At 35.5% G+C, this 13407-nt stretch overlaps 1 protein-coding gene across 7 annotated transcripts in view; it reads left to right on the forward strand.

Annotated features, from left to right (window-relative positions):
* Window positions 1–7709, forward strand: part of LOC117982862 (CD151 antigen-like) — an 88347-nt gene extending 80638 nt beyond the window's left edge. For 6 of the 7 annotated variants that reach the window (XM_069499130.1, XM_069499135.1, XM_069499132.1 and 3 more), the window contains 5 exons: window positions 322–551; window positions 4911–5102; window positions 5930–6103; window positions 6643–6792; window positions 7425–7709. In XM_069499130.1, coding sequence (XP_069355231.1) covers window positions 411–551; window positions 4911–5102; window positions 5930–6103; window positions 6643–6792; window positions 7425–7568 — 801 coding nt within the window. In that variant the 5' untranslated portion in view covers window positions 322–410 and the 3' untranslated portion in view covers window positions 7569–7709. The remainder of the gene's footprint in view (window positions 1–321; window positions 552–4910; window positions 5103–5929; window positions 6104–6642; window positions 6793–7424) is intronic. The other variant, XM_069499134.1, reaches the window with a different exon arrangement.
* The last annotated feature ends 5698 nt before the right edge of the window (window positions 7710–13407 follow it).

Genomic DNA, 13407 nt, shown 5'->3' on the forward strand with positions numbered 1-13407 from the left:
TTTTATTAACTTGCATTCATACCAAAATTTCAATGAAAGTTACATATTTTTGTAAGTATAACTTTTTATTAGTACAGTACGCTGCCAAAAGTGATGAACATCGATCTTTAGAAGGAGATAGCAGATTTGCAAAGCACTGTCTCGGTCGTTGAGACGCGGACGTGACAAAACGTCTTATGGGTATGAGTGGCAGAGACAACGCTCTACAAACCTGAAAGGTCATGCTGAAGCCGATGTTCATCACTTTCGGCCGTGTACTGTAATTCCTTCACATTCACCCAAATGACAAAAGTATAAAGTGTTTTAATTTTTTAATTTCAGAAAGTCTTCAATTGAAACAAGGTGACTTATGCTGAGTAAACATTGTTTGGATCTCGGCGAAAGACTTAAACCATTGCCTTCAGAATATAATGGCAGAAGAAAAAAAGAAGGATGCAAGTGCACTATTGGCTAAAAAGAAAAAAGTGAAACCGAGAAAATCCAGAGACGCAGACTGTTGCAGTGTCAACTTCCTGAAATGTGTTCTGCATATATTCAATGTTATATTCTTGGTAAGTTGAACTTGTAACTCTTTCAATTATTATCATTTATGATTTGTCTGGTGGGCTGTAGCTAGTTACCACCCTACAGGCAAAACCGTGCCGCCAAGTGATTTAGCGTTTCGGTACGATGCCGCGCAGAAACCAAAGGGCCACCATGGGTTCATTAAAGACTGCCATACTCCTTCCAGGTTAGCCCGCTTCCATCGTCACTTACCACCAGGTGAGATTGCAGTCAAGGACTAACTTGTATCTGAATAAGTAAATAAAAATAAATGATAGTAGACAACAAGATATTTAACAGTGAAGGAAAATATTGTGAGGAAACCTGCGTGCCGGATTAATTTTCAATAATGTTCTCAAAGGTACATAAATTCTGCAAATCTGTTAGCCAGTGTGGTGGTCTACGGCCTAATTCCTTCTCATTCTTAGATGTTACCTGTCAGTAGTGGGCCGGCGATAAGTTGAGATGATGTTGAAAAAGATATTTAAAAAATAGGTAATTTACACAAACATAATGCACCCAAGGCTCAATGCACACATACAGAGTGCAGTGGAACTGAAGCGCAGCATCCTTGTATAGGGTGCCATACGGGACCTTATTACTACGACTCCTCTGTCCGTCCGTCTGATCCCACTTGACCAATTTTTATAACAACATAAAATCCCCTTTATTTATTGGTTGAAATTTATGTAAATAATCGTACAGATAGGTATTATACTACATTTTTATTGAATCGTATTTGTTAAATACATGTGTTACATAGATTTTTTGGAATGATAATAACAAATTAGATTTATTGTTTTATTACATTAATTTTTTAATTTATTTTTTTCTAAAAATTGAATAGCATTACATGGGGTGTTAAGGTTTAGTCAAAATCAAATCTATACGCTGATAGATTGTGGGTTATGCAATTACCCAGTCATACAGTAGCAGTTCCGTTCCTTGAACTGCTTTGTCTCACTTCCATGAACCCATGTGAAGTGCTTAAGTACCCTTGTGAGTGATTAGTCATCAGTTGTTTGTGTGCATGTGAGCGCCGCAGTAAATTACTTTAATCCGTGTAACATCTAATCAGTACGTAACGTTCACGATTAAGCAAACAAGGTCACAGACTTACGTTTACTCCATGTTCGCTCATTATAATACATATTGTAATTAGTTTTTAAAAAACCGGCCAAGTGCGAGTCCGGCTCGCGCAACGAGGGTTCCGTATTACAGTCGTATTTTTCGACATTTTGCACGATAATTCAAAAACTGATGCATAAAAATAAATAAAATCTGTTTTAGAATGCACAGGTGAAGAAGCCCTTTCATATGATACCCCACTTGATATAGCTATCTTAATTCGAAAATTGAAAATACTAATTATTAGTTCATGACCACAATTTTTTTGTGTGATGTAACCAAAAATACACGGTTTTCAGATTTTTCTCCTATTGTCTGCTATAAGACCTACCTACCTGTCAAATTTCATGATTCTAGGTCAACGAGAAGTACCCTGTAGGTTTCTTGACAGACCGACAGACAGACAGACAGACAACAAAGTGATCCTATAAGGGTTCCGTTTTTCCTATTGAGGTACGGAACCCTAAAAGTAAAGGAAAATTTATGTTTTTTTAGTATTTGGAGTAATTGGCAACAACACCGGCAGTAGATAGAAATAATGCTGTTTTTGAGGAAATATAATATTATTCTATGTGAATATTAAGTACTTGCGTATAAAATAAGGGGAAAAATATTGAACTTATTAAAATAATGGTTAAACTCAAATTATACAAAGCCAATTAACTATACCATGTTTGCAGACGGTCAATAATGACGGTTTATTAGAGAATCAAATCATTTATTTGCTACTACTGTTTACTTTATTTAATACCTACTAGTTTTGTGGTTTTGAAATAGTACCTACTGATAATAAAATAATTGAGTATCGCTCATTGACCTAACAATTAACCTTATCAACCATACTAGGTACGAGAATACCTATGCGATCTTTGACGACAGGTACCTATTCGAATAAAAAACCGATCAAATGCGAGTCGGACTCGCACACGAAGGGTTCCGTACCATCGTACAATATACAATAAATATGTACTTTTTATTTTTTTATAATTTCAATGGTGTTTTTTATAAATTTCAAATAATTTATATTTAGAAATTCGTCATCTTGGTTTTTATTTATTTGTTGTTATAATGGCTATTTTGGTTCATAAGATACAGCCCGCTGACAGACGGACGGACGGATAGCGGAGGCTTAATAGCGTCCCGCTGGCACCCTTCGGGTACGGTCTACGGACCCCAAAAAACTTACTTCTTTAAAATGTTGATAACTCAGTCTTAGTCAGTTCATGCAAGGCTGTGACCTGAATGATCAGCAATGAAAATAAGCTAGGTCTGTAATAGTGTAGGTACATGTTATGGGCAATTTGATAAGTCCGGGCACTATTAATAATGGCCGGTCCGTATTCATAATGCCCGACTCAATTGAACAATGTGATTAAAACAGCATGAATCATCACTTTTCCCGGCCATTATAAATAATGCCCACCCTATCTTGGGAAAAGTAATTAAATAGGTAAACTGTAGTGTTTTTGTTTATTTAATGAAATTAAACTTACAAAATTTTCATGAAAAGTCAACAAAAAATAAACTATATAGGAAAAACAGGCACAGAGAACTTAGGCTGCAAGAGCGAGCGAAGCGAGCTCGGGACTCGGGGCACCCCGACTTGGATGTGTTAGGTTAGGGGATGGCGGAGTCTGTAAGACCCCGCCATCCCCTTCGTGGTTATTTCTTTTTAAACCACCCTGAAAAAGGAGCCCCGCGAAGTGGGGCTCAGTCGACCAAGCCTCTGTCGTGGTAGTGTTCATCACTTTTGCAAAGTAAAACATTTGTTAATAGAATGTTTGTCAAATGTTGGTTTTGTAAAATGATATGTTTGCGGAATACGATGTTTGTGATTTGATTAGTTTTTGAAACCTTTTTGGGAATTATTCATACTGCCCGGTCCAAGTGATAAATTTAAGCTATCTCAAACATGACTTATTACATGGACCACGGGCCGTCGGGCATTATTAATAATGACCGATCAAAGTGATAAATTAATCACTTTGCCCATCACTCTTGGGCATTATTAATAATGGCCGGTCCTTATTAATAATGCCCAGGTAATCACGTTGCCCGTAACATACATACTTATAAGCAAACCGAATTTTCCCCATTTTTACAGTGTAGATAAAAATAATAATAATAATAAATAGATAATAATAATAAATAAAAATACAAAGGAGTGTTATTGTGAAATTCAGTACAACATTATATCATCCATTTGGATGATATAATGGTTATTAGGAAATTGTATGTTTTAATGTGATACATGTGATACATTGGATACATTTATTGGATATTGGATATTATTACATATTAAATTACATATAAAGTACAGATAAAAACAAGTAATAATTAAGTAGACCTAGGTTTAGTAGACGTATGAATGGGCAACCCCTGCACTAGTAAACACTGTATTACAGTGGGTTGCCTTCTCCATTTCTAAAAACTTGAATAAATGTTATTACAATTTGGTGCTCTAAGGTCGGACATGTTATACCGGTGTCTATTACAAGTGATAGTGGTGTGCATGTATGCGAGTGCGTGTGTGCGTGTGTATGTGTGTGTGTTTGTGTGGGTGCGTGTGTGTGTATGTGTATTATTTGTTGTTTATATTAGCTAGTTTGTTTCAATCATATTATTTTAATCAGAAGATCCTCAGTTTCGTTATAATTTAGAGCATTGAGATATTTTATTATTTGCGTTTTCAGTTTATTACTTGTAAAATCTTTTAGCATTATCTTTCTGCATATTGCATTGTATAGTTTAGGACCGAGATAATTTATAAATTTCTGAGCAGAGATTGTTTTAAGTTGAGGGATTTTGTATACTATATCTATTCTACGCTTTGTTGTAGAAACTGGTTGAGTTTTGTGTTGTGTAATAATCGCATGTTTGATAAATAATTTACGTACTGTAAGCACCTCTAGTTCAGAATACAATAAGTGTGTTGGGTAAGTATATTTTGGCAATAAGCTAACTGTTTCAGAATCTTTTATAGAGGATTTAAAAGAAATAAGATTATGTTTTAGTACTTCTGAAGCGAGCTAACCTGGAAAGGATATGACAGTTTTAAACGCTCATAAATCGTGTGGCGGCACAGCTTTGCCGTTAGAATGAAAATACACCAGAGTCAAGTTAGAAATTAAAAAATTTCACACTGCCCTTGCTGGAACCCGGGATCTCCCACACATAAAACCAGCGCTGCGTCAGGGAGATCGTCAAAAGTTACTACATATCGATAACATTTTGTTCAGTTTGCAGGTGCAGGCGTATTATTAGTAGGCGCTGGCACGGTAGCTTCTCGGCATAGATTCGTGCCGCTTCTGCCCACTCCGACGTACGCCGCTATAGCGTACTTGCTCATCATAGCGGGCGCGCTGGGCCTGCCGCTGAGCGCGCTCGGCTGCTGCAGCCTTAAGACTGAAAACAGAACTAGTTTACTGTGTGTAAGTACTCTTTAGTCTAATTTGTAGCTTATCTGCGGATCATGAGATCCGGGTTCAGGTCAGAATAAAGTTATTGCGTACTTCGGCAAGCACGTTTAGCTCAATAGCTAAACGTCTTGCCGAAGGACGGGGATGTAACACCGCCAACGGCGGTGTTCAGCCAAGTTAGGCCAATGCCGTACGCCTGAACTCTCGCCGGTCGTGTTGGATTGCCGGCCGATCGGATTATGAGAGAGAACCGAGAGAATTGTATGACCGAACCCGAACCTTATTAAAACAAGGCAGCTTTTGTCCATTTTATTTGTATTGCTTCTACACTCAAAATAAAAGTCAAAAGTCAAAACGTTTTTTCAAAGTAGGTAAAAAAACTACGCTTTTTGATAGTCGGATAAGATGATGATATAGTGGTGATAACTTTTAAATCAAATCTATCAACGATGTCGATGCATATACGTGCGAAGGTTACGGTTCAATTCAGTTTAGTATTACGCGTGACAATAAAGAAACGAATTGAAAGAAAGCGGCGCTAATCATTCCGTCTCACTCACACTCTATATACACTAAACATAATATAATACTCTTCGATTCGTTTATTTATTGGCACACGTTATACACACTGCTACCGACTGAATTGTAATTGGACTTATAATTTTAAGACCCCATTGTAAAACATTTTTGCAATAAATAAATAAGTTGTCGTGTCGCAATTCACGAGAAGTCTAGTGAGGCATATCTCGCGTATCGTCTCACCACTCGTGCTAGTATGTAACTCCGACTAAGTCGTAGTTGGGCGGTAAAGACTAATGAAAACGTATAAATTATTCCAGTACACATATTTCCTGCTGATCACGTTCATACTGGAAGCGGGAGCGGGCGGGCTCGCGTACTACTACGAGGTGGCGGTGGAGGACGAGCTGCGAGCCGAGCTCAACACCACCTTCATCTCCAACTACGCGCTTGACACGATCATCACGGACGCCGTCGACACCATGCAGACAGAGGTCAGTACAAGCTAGAAAATCAAAAATCCGGTTTGAAGGACCATTTCAAAAACACTTGTGACATTGCTTTAACATTGAAGCCACAAGTGCAACGATACCACAGAAGGCGATTGGAGAAAAACATTTTATTGGATGTCGTGCACACTACTCTGTCGTGACGCTATGGCACGCTGCAACTGCGGGCTAATTTACTCACTCAGTGTCTAACAGTGAATAATAGCCACCGAGCTCATTTGACATTGGTTGGTTCTACATTGCTTCTTTGTTGAGTGATAGTGAAATAACGTTTCATAGAGATCCTTCAATGGGTTAAAAATAATGTCAAATGAGCTCGGTGGTTATTATTCAGTGTGAGGCACTGAGTTAGCGAATCACCCCGCAGGTCGATCATCACGCCAAAATGGTTTGCATCTTTCAGCGATTGCTAAATGTAAGCAATTCGCATACCCCATTATAGGCCCCATGTCTCAAATGTGTTACTTATTGAATTTAAGATTGTGTTAAATGTGTTATTATTTTAAAAAAAAAAATCTTTTCAGTTCAAATGCTGCGGTGCGTCGCGGTACTCAGACTGGCGGAAGAGCGCGTGGCACGAACACGACCCGCGCCTTAAAGTGCCAGACTCTTGCTGCAAAACTGTCACCACGAGATGTGGGGCCAGGGACCATCCCTCCAATATCTATTATCATGTAAGTTTGACTATCAACTTTCAACGGGTAGCTGCGCTTTACAATCCAATTTGCGAAGCATTGCTCATTCAACTTCATGTTTTATAATTAGTAGGGTGAACAAGAAACCGTGTGATGATTTAAAATCTATACTAATATTATAAAGAGGTTAAGTTTGTTAGGTTGTTTGTAGGAAGAAATCTCTGAAACTGCTGAACCTATTTTGAAAATTCTTTTACCAGTAGAAAGCTACATTATTCCTGAGTGACATAGGCAATATTTTATTTTCAAAAACTTAAAGATCCCTGCGAAAATTGTAATAAGCTACCCGTGCGAAGTTTGGGCGGGTTGCTAGTAAATAAAGAGAGTAAATAGAAGCGAATCACTTTCTCGCTCTCATTTGCAAGAATGAGCGAGACAAAGTATAAGATCTCTTGTGTATTATATCTCAGCTACTCATACGAGTCTTGTAGAGTACGAGAGATCTCATATTCACTCATATTATTGACAACAATATCCGCTGCCCTAACAATTTAGGTGTGCTTCTTCGCCACGTTCGTTCGTTTCTCTCTCCCCATCCGTCATAAGCGTCGCTTTTAAAAACATGTTCTTTTATATACCCAACTAAAATTAAAAATTCTTCTTCTTTTCAGGGTTGCATACGACAGTTCACAAACCACATACGAGACAATCTCATCATATTGGCCGCAGTGGGCGTCGGTATGTCAGTCATACCTATCTTCGGATTTTTCTTCTCATGCGTACTGTACGTGAAGATCAAACATGTGATTGACTGACCCCGGCCTAAGCCTGCACCGCCAAACAAGTGCAAGGTTTTTGACAAAGGAGCGTCATCCGGGCATTACAAACGCCCACTCCCCATGAATCCCCACAGAAATCCAAACATCGCCAAAAGGCCCCAAAGTAAACGTACCGTCAAGAGAGCCCCGTGCCCCCTACACTCTAACCCTGAAAAAGAGAAAATCCCCATATCTACCATTAGCGATAACGTTAGTATATAACCCAAAAAATCATAGAAAAATGCTTTCATTTCAATAGTCCACCGTGAAATATCTATTTAACTATGTATCTTCAAATTCTTTAGCACAATTTATTTTCCGGTTTGAAATGAAAAAGAAAAATTGGCTGTAATCGAGCTACAAATTACAAACAACGATTTACAATCAATCGGTAAAGTTAATGATAGCCTAATATTTTGCGCTTTTTAAACCCCGTCCAAGCAATAATTAAATCTTCCGTCTTTTTTTCTGCAAAATAAGGCATTATACATTCCGAGTATATATTATTGATATATTAGGTATATTCTTTCGTCAAAGTCAGTTCGGACTACATTCAATAATGTATGAGAATTCGCACAGCGGCGCTAGTGGACTATTTCTGGTAACATTACTTTTTACGCTCTGTGCACGTTACTAATACTTTAATGTTACACTAATTATTATTTGACAAGTTATGATAATATTATCACAAAAAATTTAGTTACCATATCCAAAAAATGTATTATAACTCCCTAAGAAAACTTTTTATCTTGGTTTAAATATGCACAGATCCTACCAAAAGACCTGAAAATAGAATAAAAATAATATTAGATGAAAACTGTCTGTGTGTTCATCAGTGTTGCACTGTCATAGATTTTAATAATAAATATTCGTTGTATTGTTCGTATCGTATAGTTGTAGCGTTAGAATACACGACCGAATTTATGTATTTAAAATAAAAATATTAGAGAGAGAGCCCGCGAGGGCCAGACCTTCGTTATTTTATAAAGGCTGAAAGTTTTACAATTTGTTAAAGTTTAAGGGTGTCTGGCAGGGGGTTGCCACGTCATTACGTGTCTGGCAGTGATGACGTGATTACTATTCCAAATAAAAAATAGACTTTGTTTGACGTAAAGGTTTTTAATTTTTATACGTCTTTGTTACCTGTTATCCTCCCAAAGCCACCATGATCCAAACTTCATAGTCGCTGATCATTGCTCCCTGTGTTGGGGACCATAGTACGCAGAGTAACTTTCAACTTTTATAAAGTAACGAAGGTCTCGCCGTCGCGGGCTTTTAGTCTATTAAGGTCTGCAATGTTTTTAATATTATTTTAAAATATAAAAATACTTAGTAGTACGTGATATAAATTAAACCAGGCATGCTAAAAGCACAACCCAAGCAAAATAATACTTTTGTTAAAAGAAAGATACCCAAAAAACGAAAGGTTGATATAAATAATTTATATATACAAGGTTGCTGGTATAATGTCACGATCCAGCTAAAAGGGATCAGATGCTATCAAAATATGACACTTTCGGCTGAAAGTGGACTATTTTTGAATAGCTGACCGTTTTATTTTTCAGAAAAATCTCTAATTTATTTCTTCAAAAATTATTAAAAGTATCAAATCCGTATTTTCCTGAAAAACATAAAACAATCATTTACTCAAATATTAACCTTGTACTCATGAGTAGTCAAGTTGATTTTTAACTTGATTTTGTTAGGTTTCGACATGTATGACAAATTGTCCGATACCCTAGCAAAACCTGCAGAAGGAGAATTTTTTTCCTTTTTTCAAAATAAAACTGAATTACTGAAATATTAATTTATATCACGTACCTACTTGTTATGAAAATTATAAAGGTGCTATATTTGTTATGGTTACATGAGCCGTTATGTCCCCAGAACATAAGATTATAATATTACATCAAATATAAATATAACAAAACTTATGCACATTTGAGTAAAACTAATTTCATATGATAGGTCTGTTTTATTTTTAATCTTTGAAAATAGTTTTATTAAAATGATGAATTATTAGATTTCTAAGTCCATGATGTTATCTTTTATATTCACAATGTGGCTAATTCCGTTGTACACAATCTCTAAACTAAACTAAAATTACAGGTCTAAATCTATTGCTATCCAGCTTTCATTATATTGCAAGCGGAAAAGGATATCACTAGATTTAGACCTGTTAATTTAGTTTAGTTTAGAGATTGTGGACAAGAGAATCGGCCCCATTGCCAAGGTGCGTTAAGACTAGATAATAATAATATGTTTCATTGTATTATAACATTTTTCAATTGACACTATATGTTATATAACCTTGTAAAACAATGTGTAAGTAAAAGTTTTTTAACGTAATATAACATGGTCTATACGCATCTCTAGCCGGTAACAGCTGTAGGCATTGATTGATAGATATTGTAGTAGACACAACTTCCTTGTAGATAGATAGATCGGCTTGCACATACTGTCATAAAAATTAGTTTATAATCCTATACATATACCAGATGTCGTCACTAAAGTGGAACCTGCGCAGTAGTCGATTTTAGGCCTGAATTCTAATCTACTACGCTTAGTACTACGCTGATATCGGTTGCGTTGTATAGCTTATACCATATAATAAAATAAACTACCTGACTATTCATAAGCACTTTTAAAAAGTTTACATGAATAAAAAAACATTCTATTCTATTCTATAGGAACTCGACATCTTTCTTTTACAAGAACTGAAAACTCATTCTAGGGGTCTCAGTGTCTAACACTGAATGATAACCACCGAGCTCATTTGACATGGGTTGGTTTTACATTGCTGCTTCATTGAGTGTTATTAAAATAATTTTTCGTAGGAAACCTTCAATGGATTAAAAATAAATGTCAAATGAGCTAGGTGGCTATCATGCAGTGTTAGACACTGCGAAGCAGCAGTAGGCTGGTTAAAACCTACAGTACTATATAATGTGTTAAGTAGGTAGATTCATGTATCTACTTAATTTAAAAATATTACAGTGAAACTTATTTTGTCTACTTAATTTAAAAATGTTACAGTGAAACTTATTTTGTCTACTTAATTTAAAAATGTTACAGTGAAACTTATTTTATTATAATGTCTTAATACTTTTTTAATACTTTTGTTATAATTTAAAACAAACAGTCAATATTTTAATATCATTGTAGTTAAATAAATGAAGTAGGTAGAGAAATGGTCTTACTGATAAAGATTAACACGCTGCTGTGGTACATACTGAAGTATACGCATTAAATATACATAAATGACCTTAAATTTTAGTCCTTAATTTGAAGGTGAACTGTACATTTGACATGACTAAATGAGCTAAAATGGTGAGATCTCATAATGTACGCACATTATAAGCAGTGTTGAGTGTGTAAGGAACTAGATATACTTAGCAAGTGCCCTGGGACCCTGAATGAGACCCTGTGAAATCAAAATGTAGGTATAGCGGTTTGCGCGAAGAAATACAACAAAGCGCCCGCCCCGCGCCCATTTCGTTAAAGAGCCAAAGACCCAAAGAGCGCCATATATTTTGTTCTTCAAAGCACCCGTCCGAACGTGGCGCTTGCTATATCAAGTTCCTAACTAAATTTTTATTAGTAAGACTGATAGTGTTTTTAAGATAATAACGTTATTGTATAAAGCACAGAAATACCAAAAATATTAATTAGGTACCTACTTAAGTTCTCAATTTAAAGATTTTTTTTTAAAACAACAATTACCTAGTAAAACAAAAATATCGTAATAACACATGAGTAGGTAGATCATGGGATAATAGATCTGATTTTTTTTACAAGTTCATTTTTTAAATGAACTTGTTCGAGATATCGTATCGTATCGATATTGTAGGTATCGAGATTTGATTTTAATCAAATCTCGAAAATCAAATCTCGATTATGAATCTCGTTTTCAAATGTAAATAAAAAGTAATTAAGTAGGTACAATTATAAAAGAATGTATATTTAATAAAACTTTCCCATTCTTATTTTAGACGCATTGTACGTACATGTTTAAATTTTTGGTATTTCAAATAGAGTCAAAAATGACTACTAATTTAACCAAAGCTAAATGTGCCTTACTACTTACTAATTGTAATTATAGTGATTAACTAATTACGTTATGTATGTACTTAATAAATTATTATTTTGTTTTTATAATACTATCTAAATTCTAAAGTATAGATTGATGTACTTAGAGTTATTCGCATACTTATAATATTAAAATCCTTGCAATATTTTTTTTGTGTAAAATTGCTTTGGTTTACAATTTGTTAATTTGCACTTCATGTCTGACTGTTTTCATAGATTTCAGTGTGGAGGCCAACAACCTTTACTACGTAACGTACTAACGTACTACGCACTAGACAGATCATTCCGAACAAAAATTAATGCTACTTGATGGCCAGAGTCATACAAATCTTGAAATTCATAAAACACGATTTTTGTACGGAATGATATATCTAATGCATGGTACATAGAAGTCATTGAGCGAGACTTAATGAGAGTAATTTTTTTGAGTCCTGTAATTTATACGCATTCGGAAAAGTCCGATTAGTGCCACAGTCACAGTAGGCAAAATGGCGATTCCCAAGACGTAAAGTTCTTGCGAGCGCGCGTCAACTTGTGGTTACGTCGTATACAAGCACATATACGGGTTAATTTTAATGATCATATTATACGTCACTCAAACTAAATCAGTACCTATGTTTTTAGTTGTGTCCATTTTACAATATTTTTAATCTCTTGTGATTTCTCATTCTAAGATACTTACTGATTTGTAGAAATATATTTTTAATAATTAAATCCGTTATTTTATTAAGTCCAACTGGTTTAGTTTGTCCCTGCTTTTAAAATCAACAAATTAATTCAGTTTATTTTGCATAAATTACCTACCTACATTTTTGTTTAAAATACCATTACCGTTAGCGTCTTTTCGCACTAGCTGTATTAAATTCGGATCTAGTGCGCAGGCCCTCATACAAATAGTAGGTAGTACCTATCTACTACAGCTACCTACTTCAGATCGAGATTTCTCAGATGCAGTGCGAAAAGAGCGCTCGCGCTCGGATCGGCCATTTTTATGCGGTACCTATTACTTACTCACAAACATTAGAAACTTGGTTTTTTCTTCTCAAACTTCTCCAAATTCAGGCCTTTATTCCTACCAAGTTTCACCATGTTCAACCGTTCTTGAAATGGGCCGCGCAGTAGAAATAGAAACGTTAGTTATAAGGTACGTTTGGAGCCAGAAGCGGGCACTAAAAAAAAGGAGGTTCTTTCTGTATTCGATCTGTAAGTCGTAGTAAGTAGGAAGGTATTCCATTCATGTATTTTAATTTATGTTTTTACTGACGGACGTAATCAACATAATATTTCTTCCAAATTCCTGACATTTATACTATAGTGCGATATAATATAAAAATTATCATTGAAATTGATAGACTAATAATTTACTGTACCTATGCTGTACAAACACTGAGCACTAAACCAATGGTCAGTGTGTACAACATTTTGCCCAGCTATTTTATTAAGTAGGTATAATAAGTACCTCTCTCTTATCTGTCTCAGAAGTTATCATTATTACATAATAATTACCTACCTAATGAATATATAATAGCATCTTCAATTTTTAAATTCAGTTGCTATAATATCACTGCCCGTAAAAGTCAAGGACTGATCATAAAAAACCTAATTTGTGCAAAATGACGGTGAATGTGTTAATTTGTATGACAATCACAAGTGTATTGTTTCCTTCAACCGCGCCGCAAGTAATACGAAGACCTGTAGTAATGAATACAAATATTCCAAGTAGACTTATACGTCCGAATACAATATA

Source organism: Maniola hyperantus, chromosome 6 (assembly GCF_902806685.2).
Source record: "Maniola hyperantus chromosome 6, iAphHyp1.2, whole genome shotgun sequence".
Taxonomy (NCBI): domain Eukaryota; kingdom Metazoa; phylum Arthropoda; class Insecta; order Lepidoptera; family Nymphalidae; genus Maniola; species Maniola hyperantus.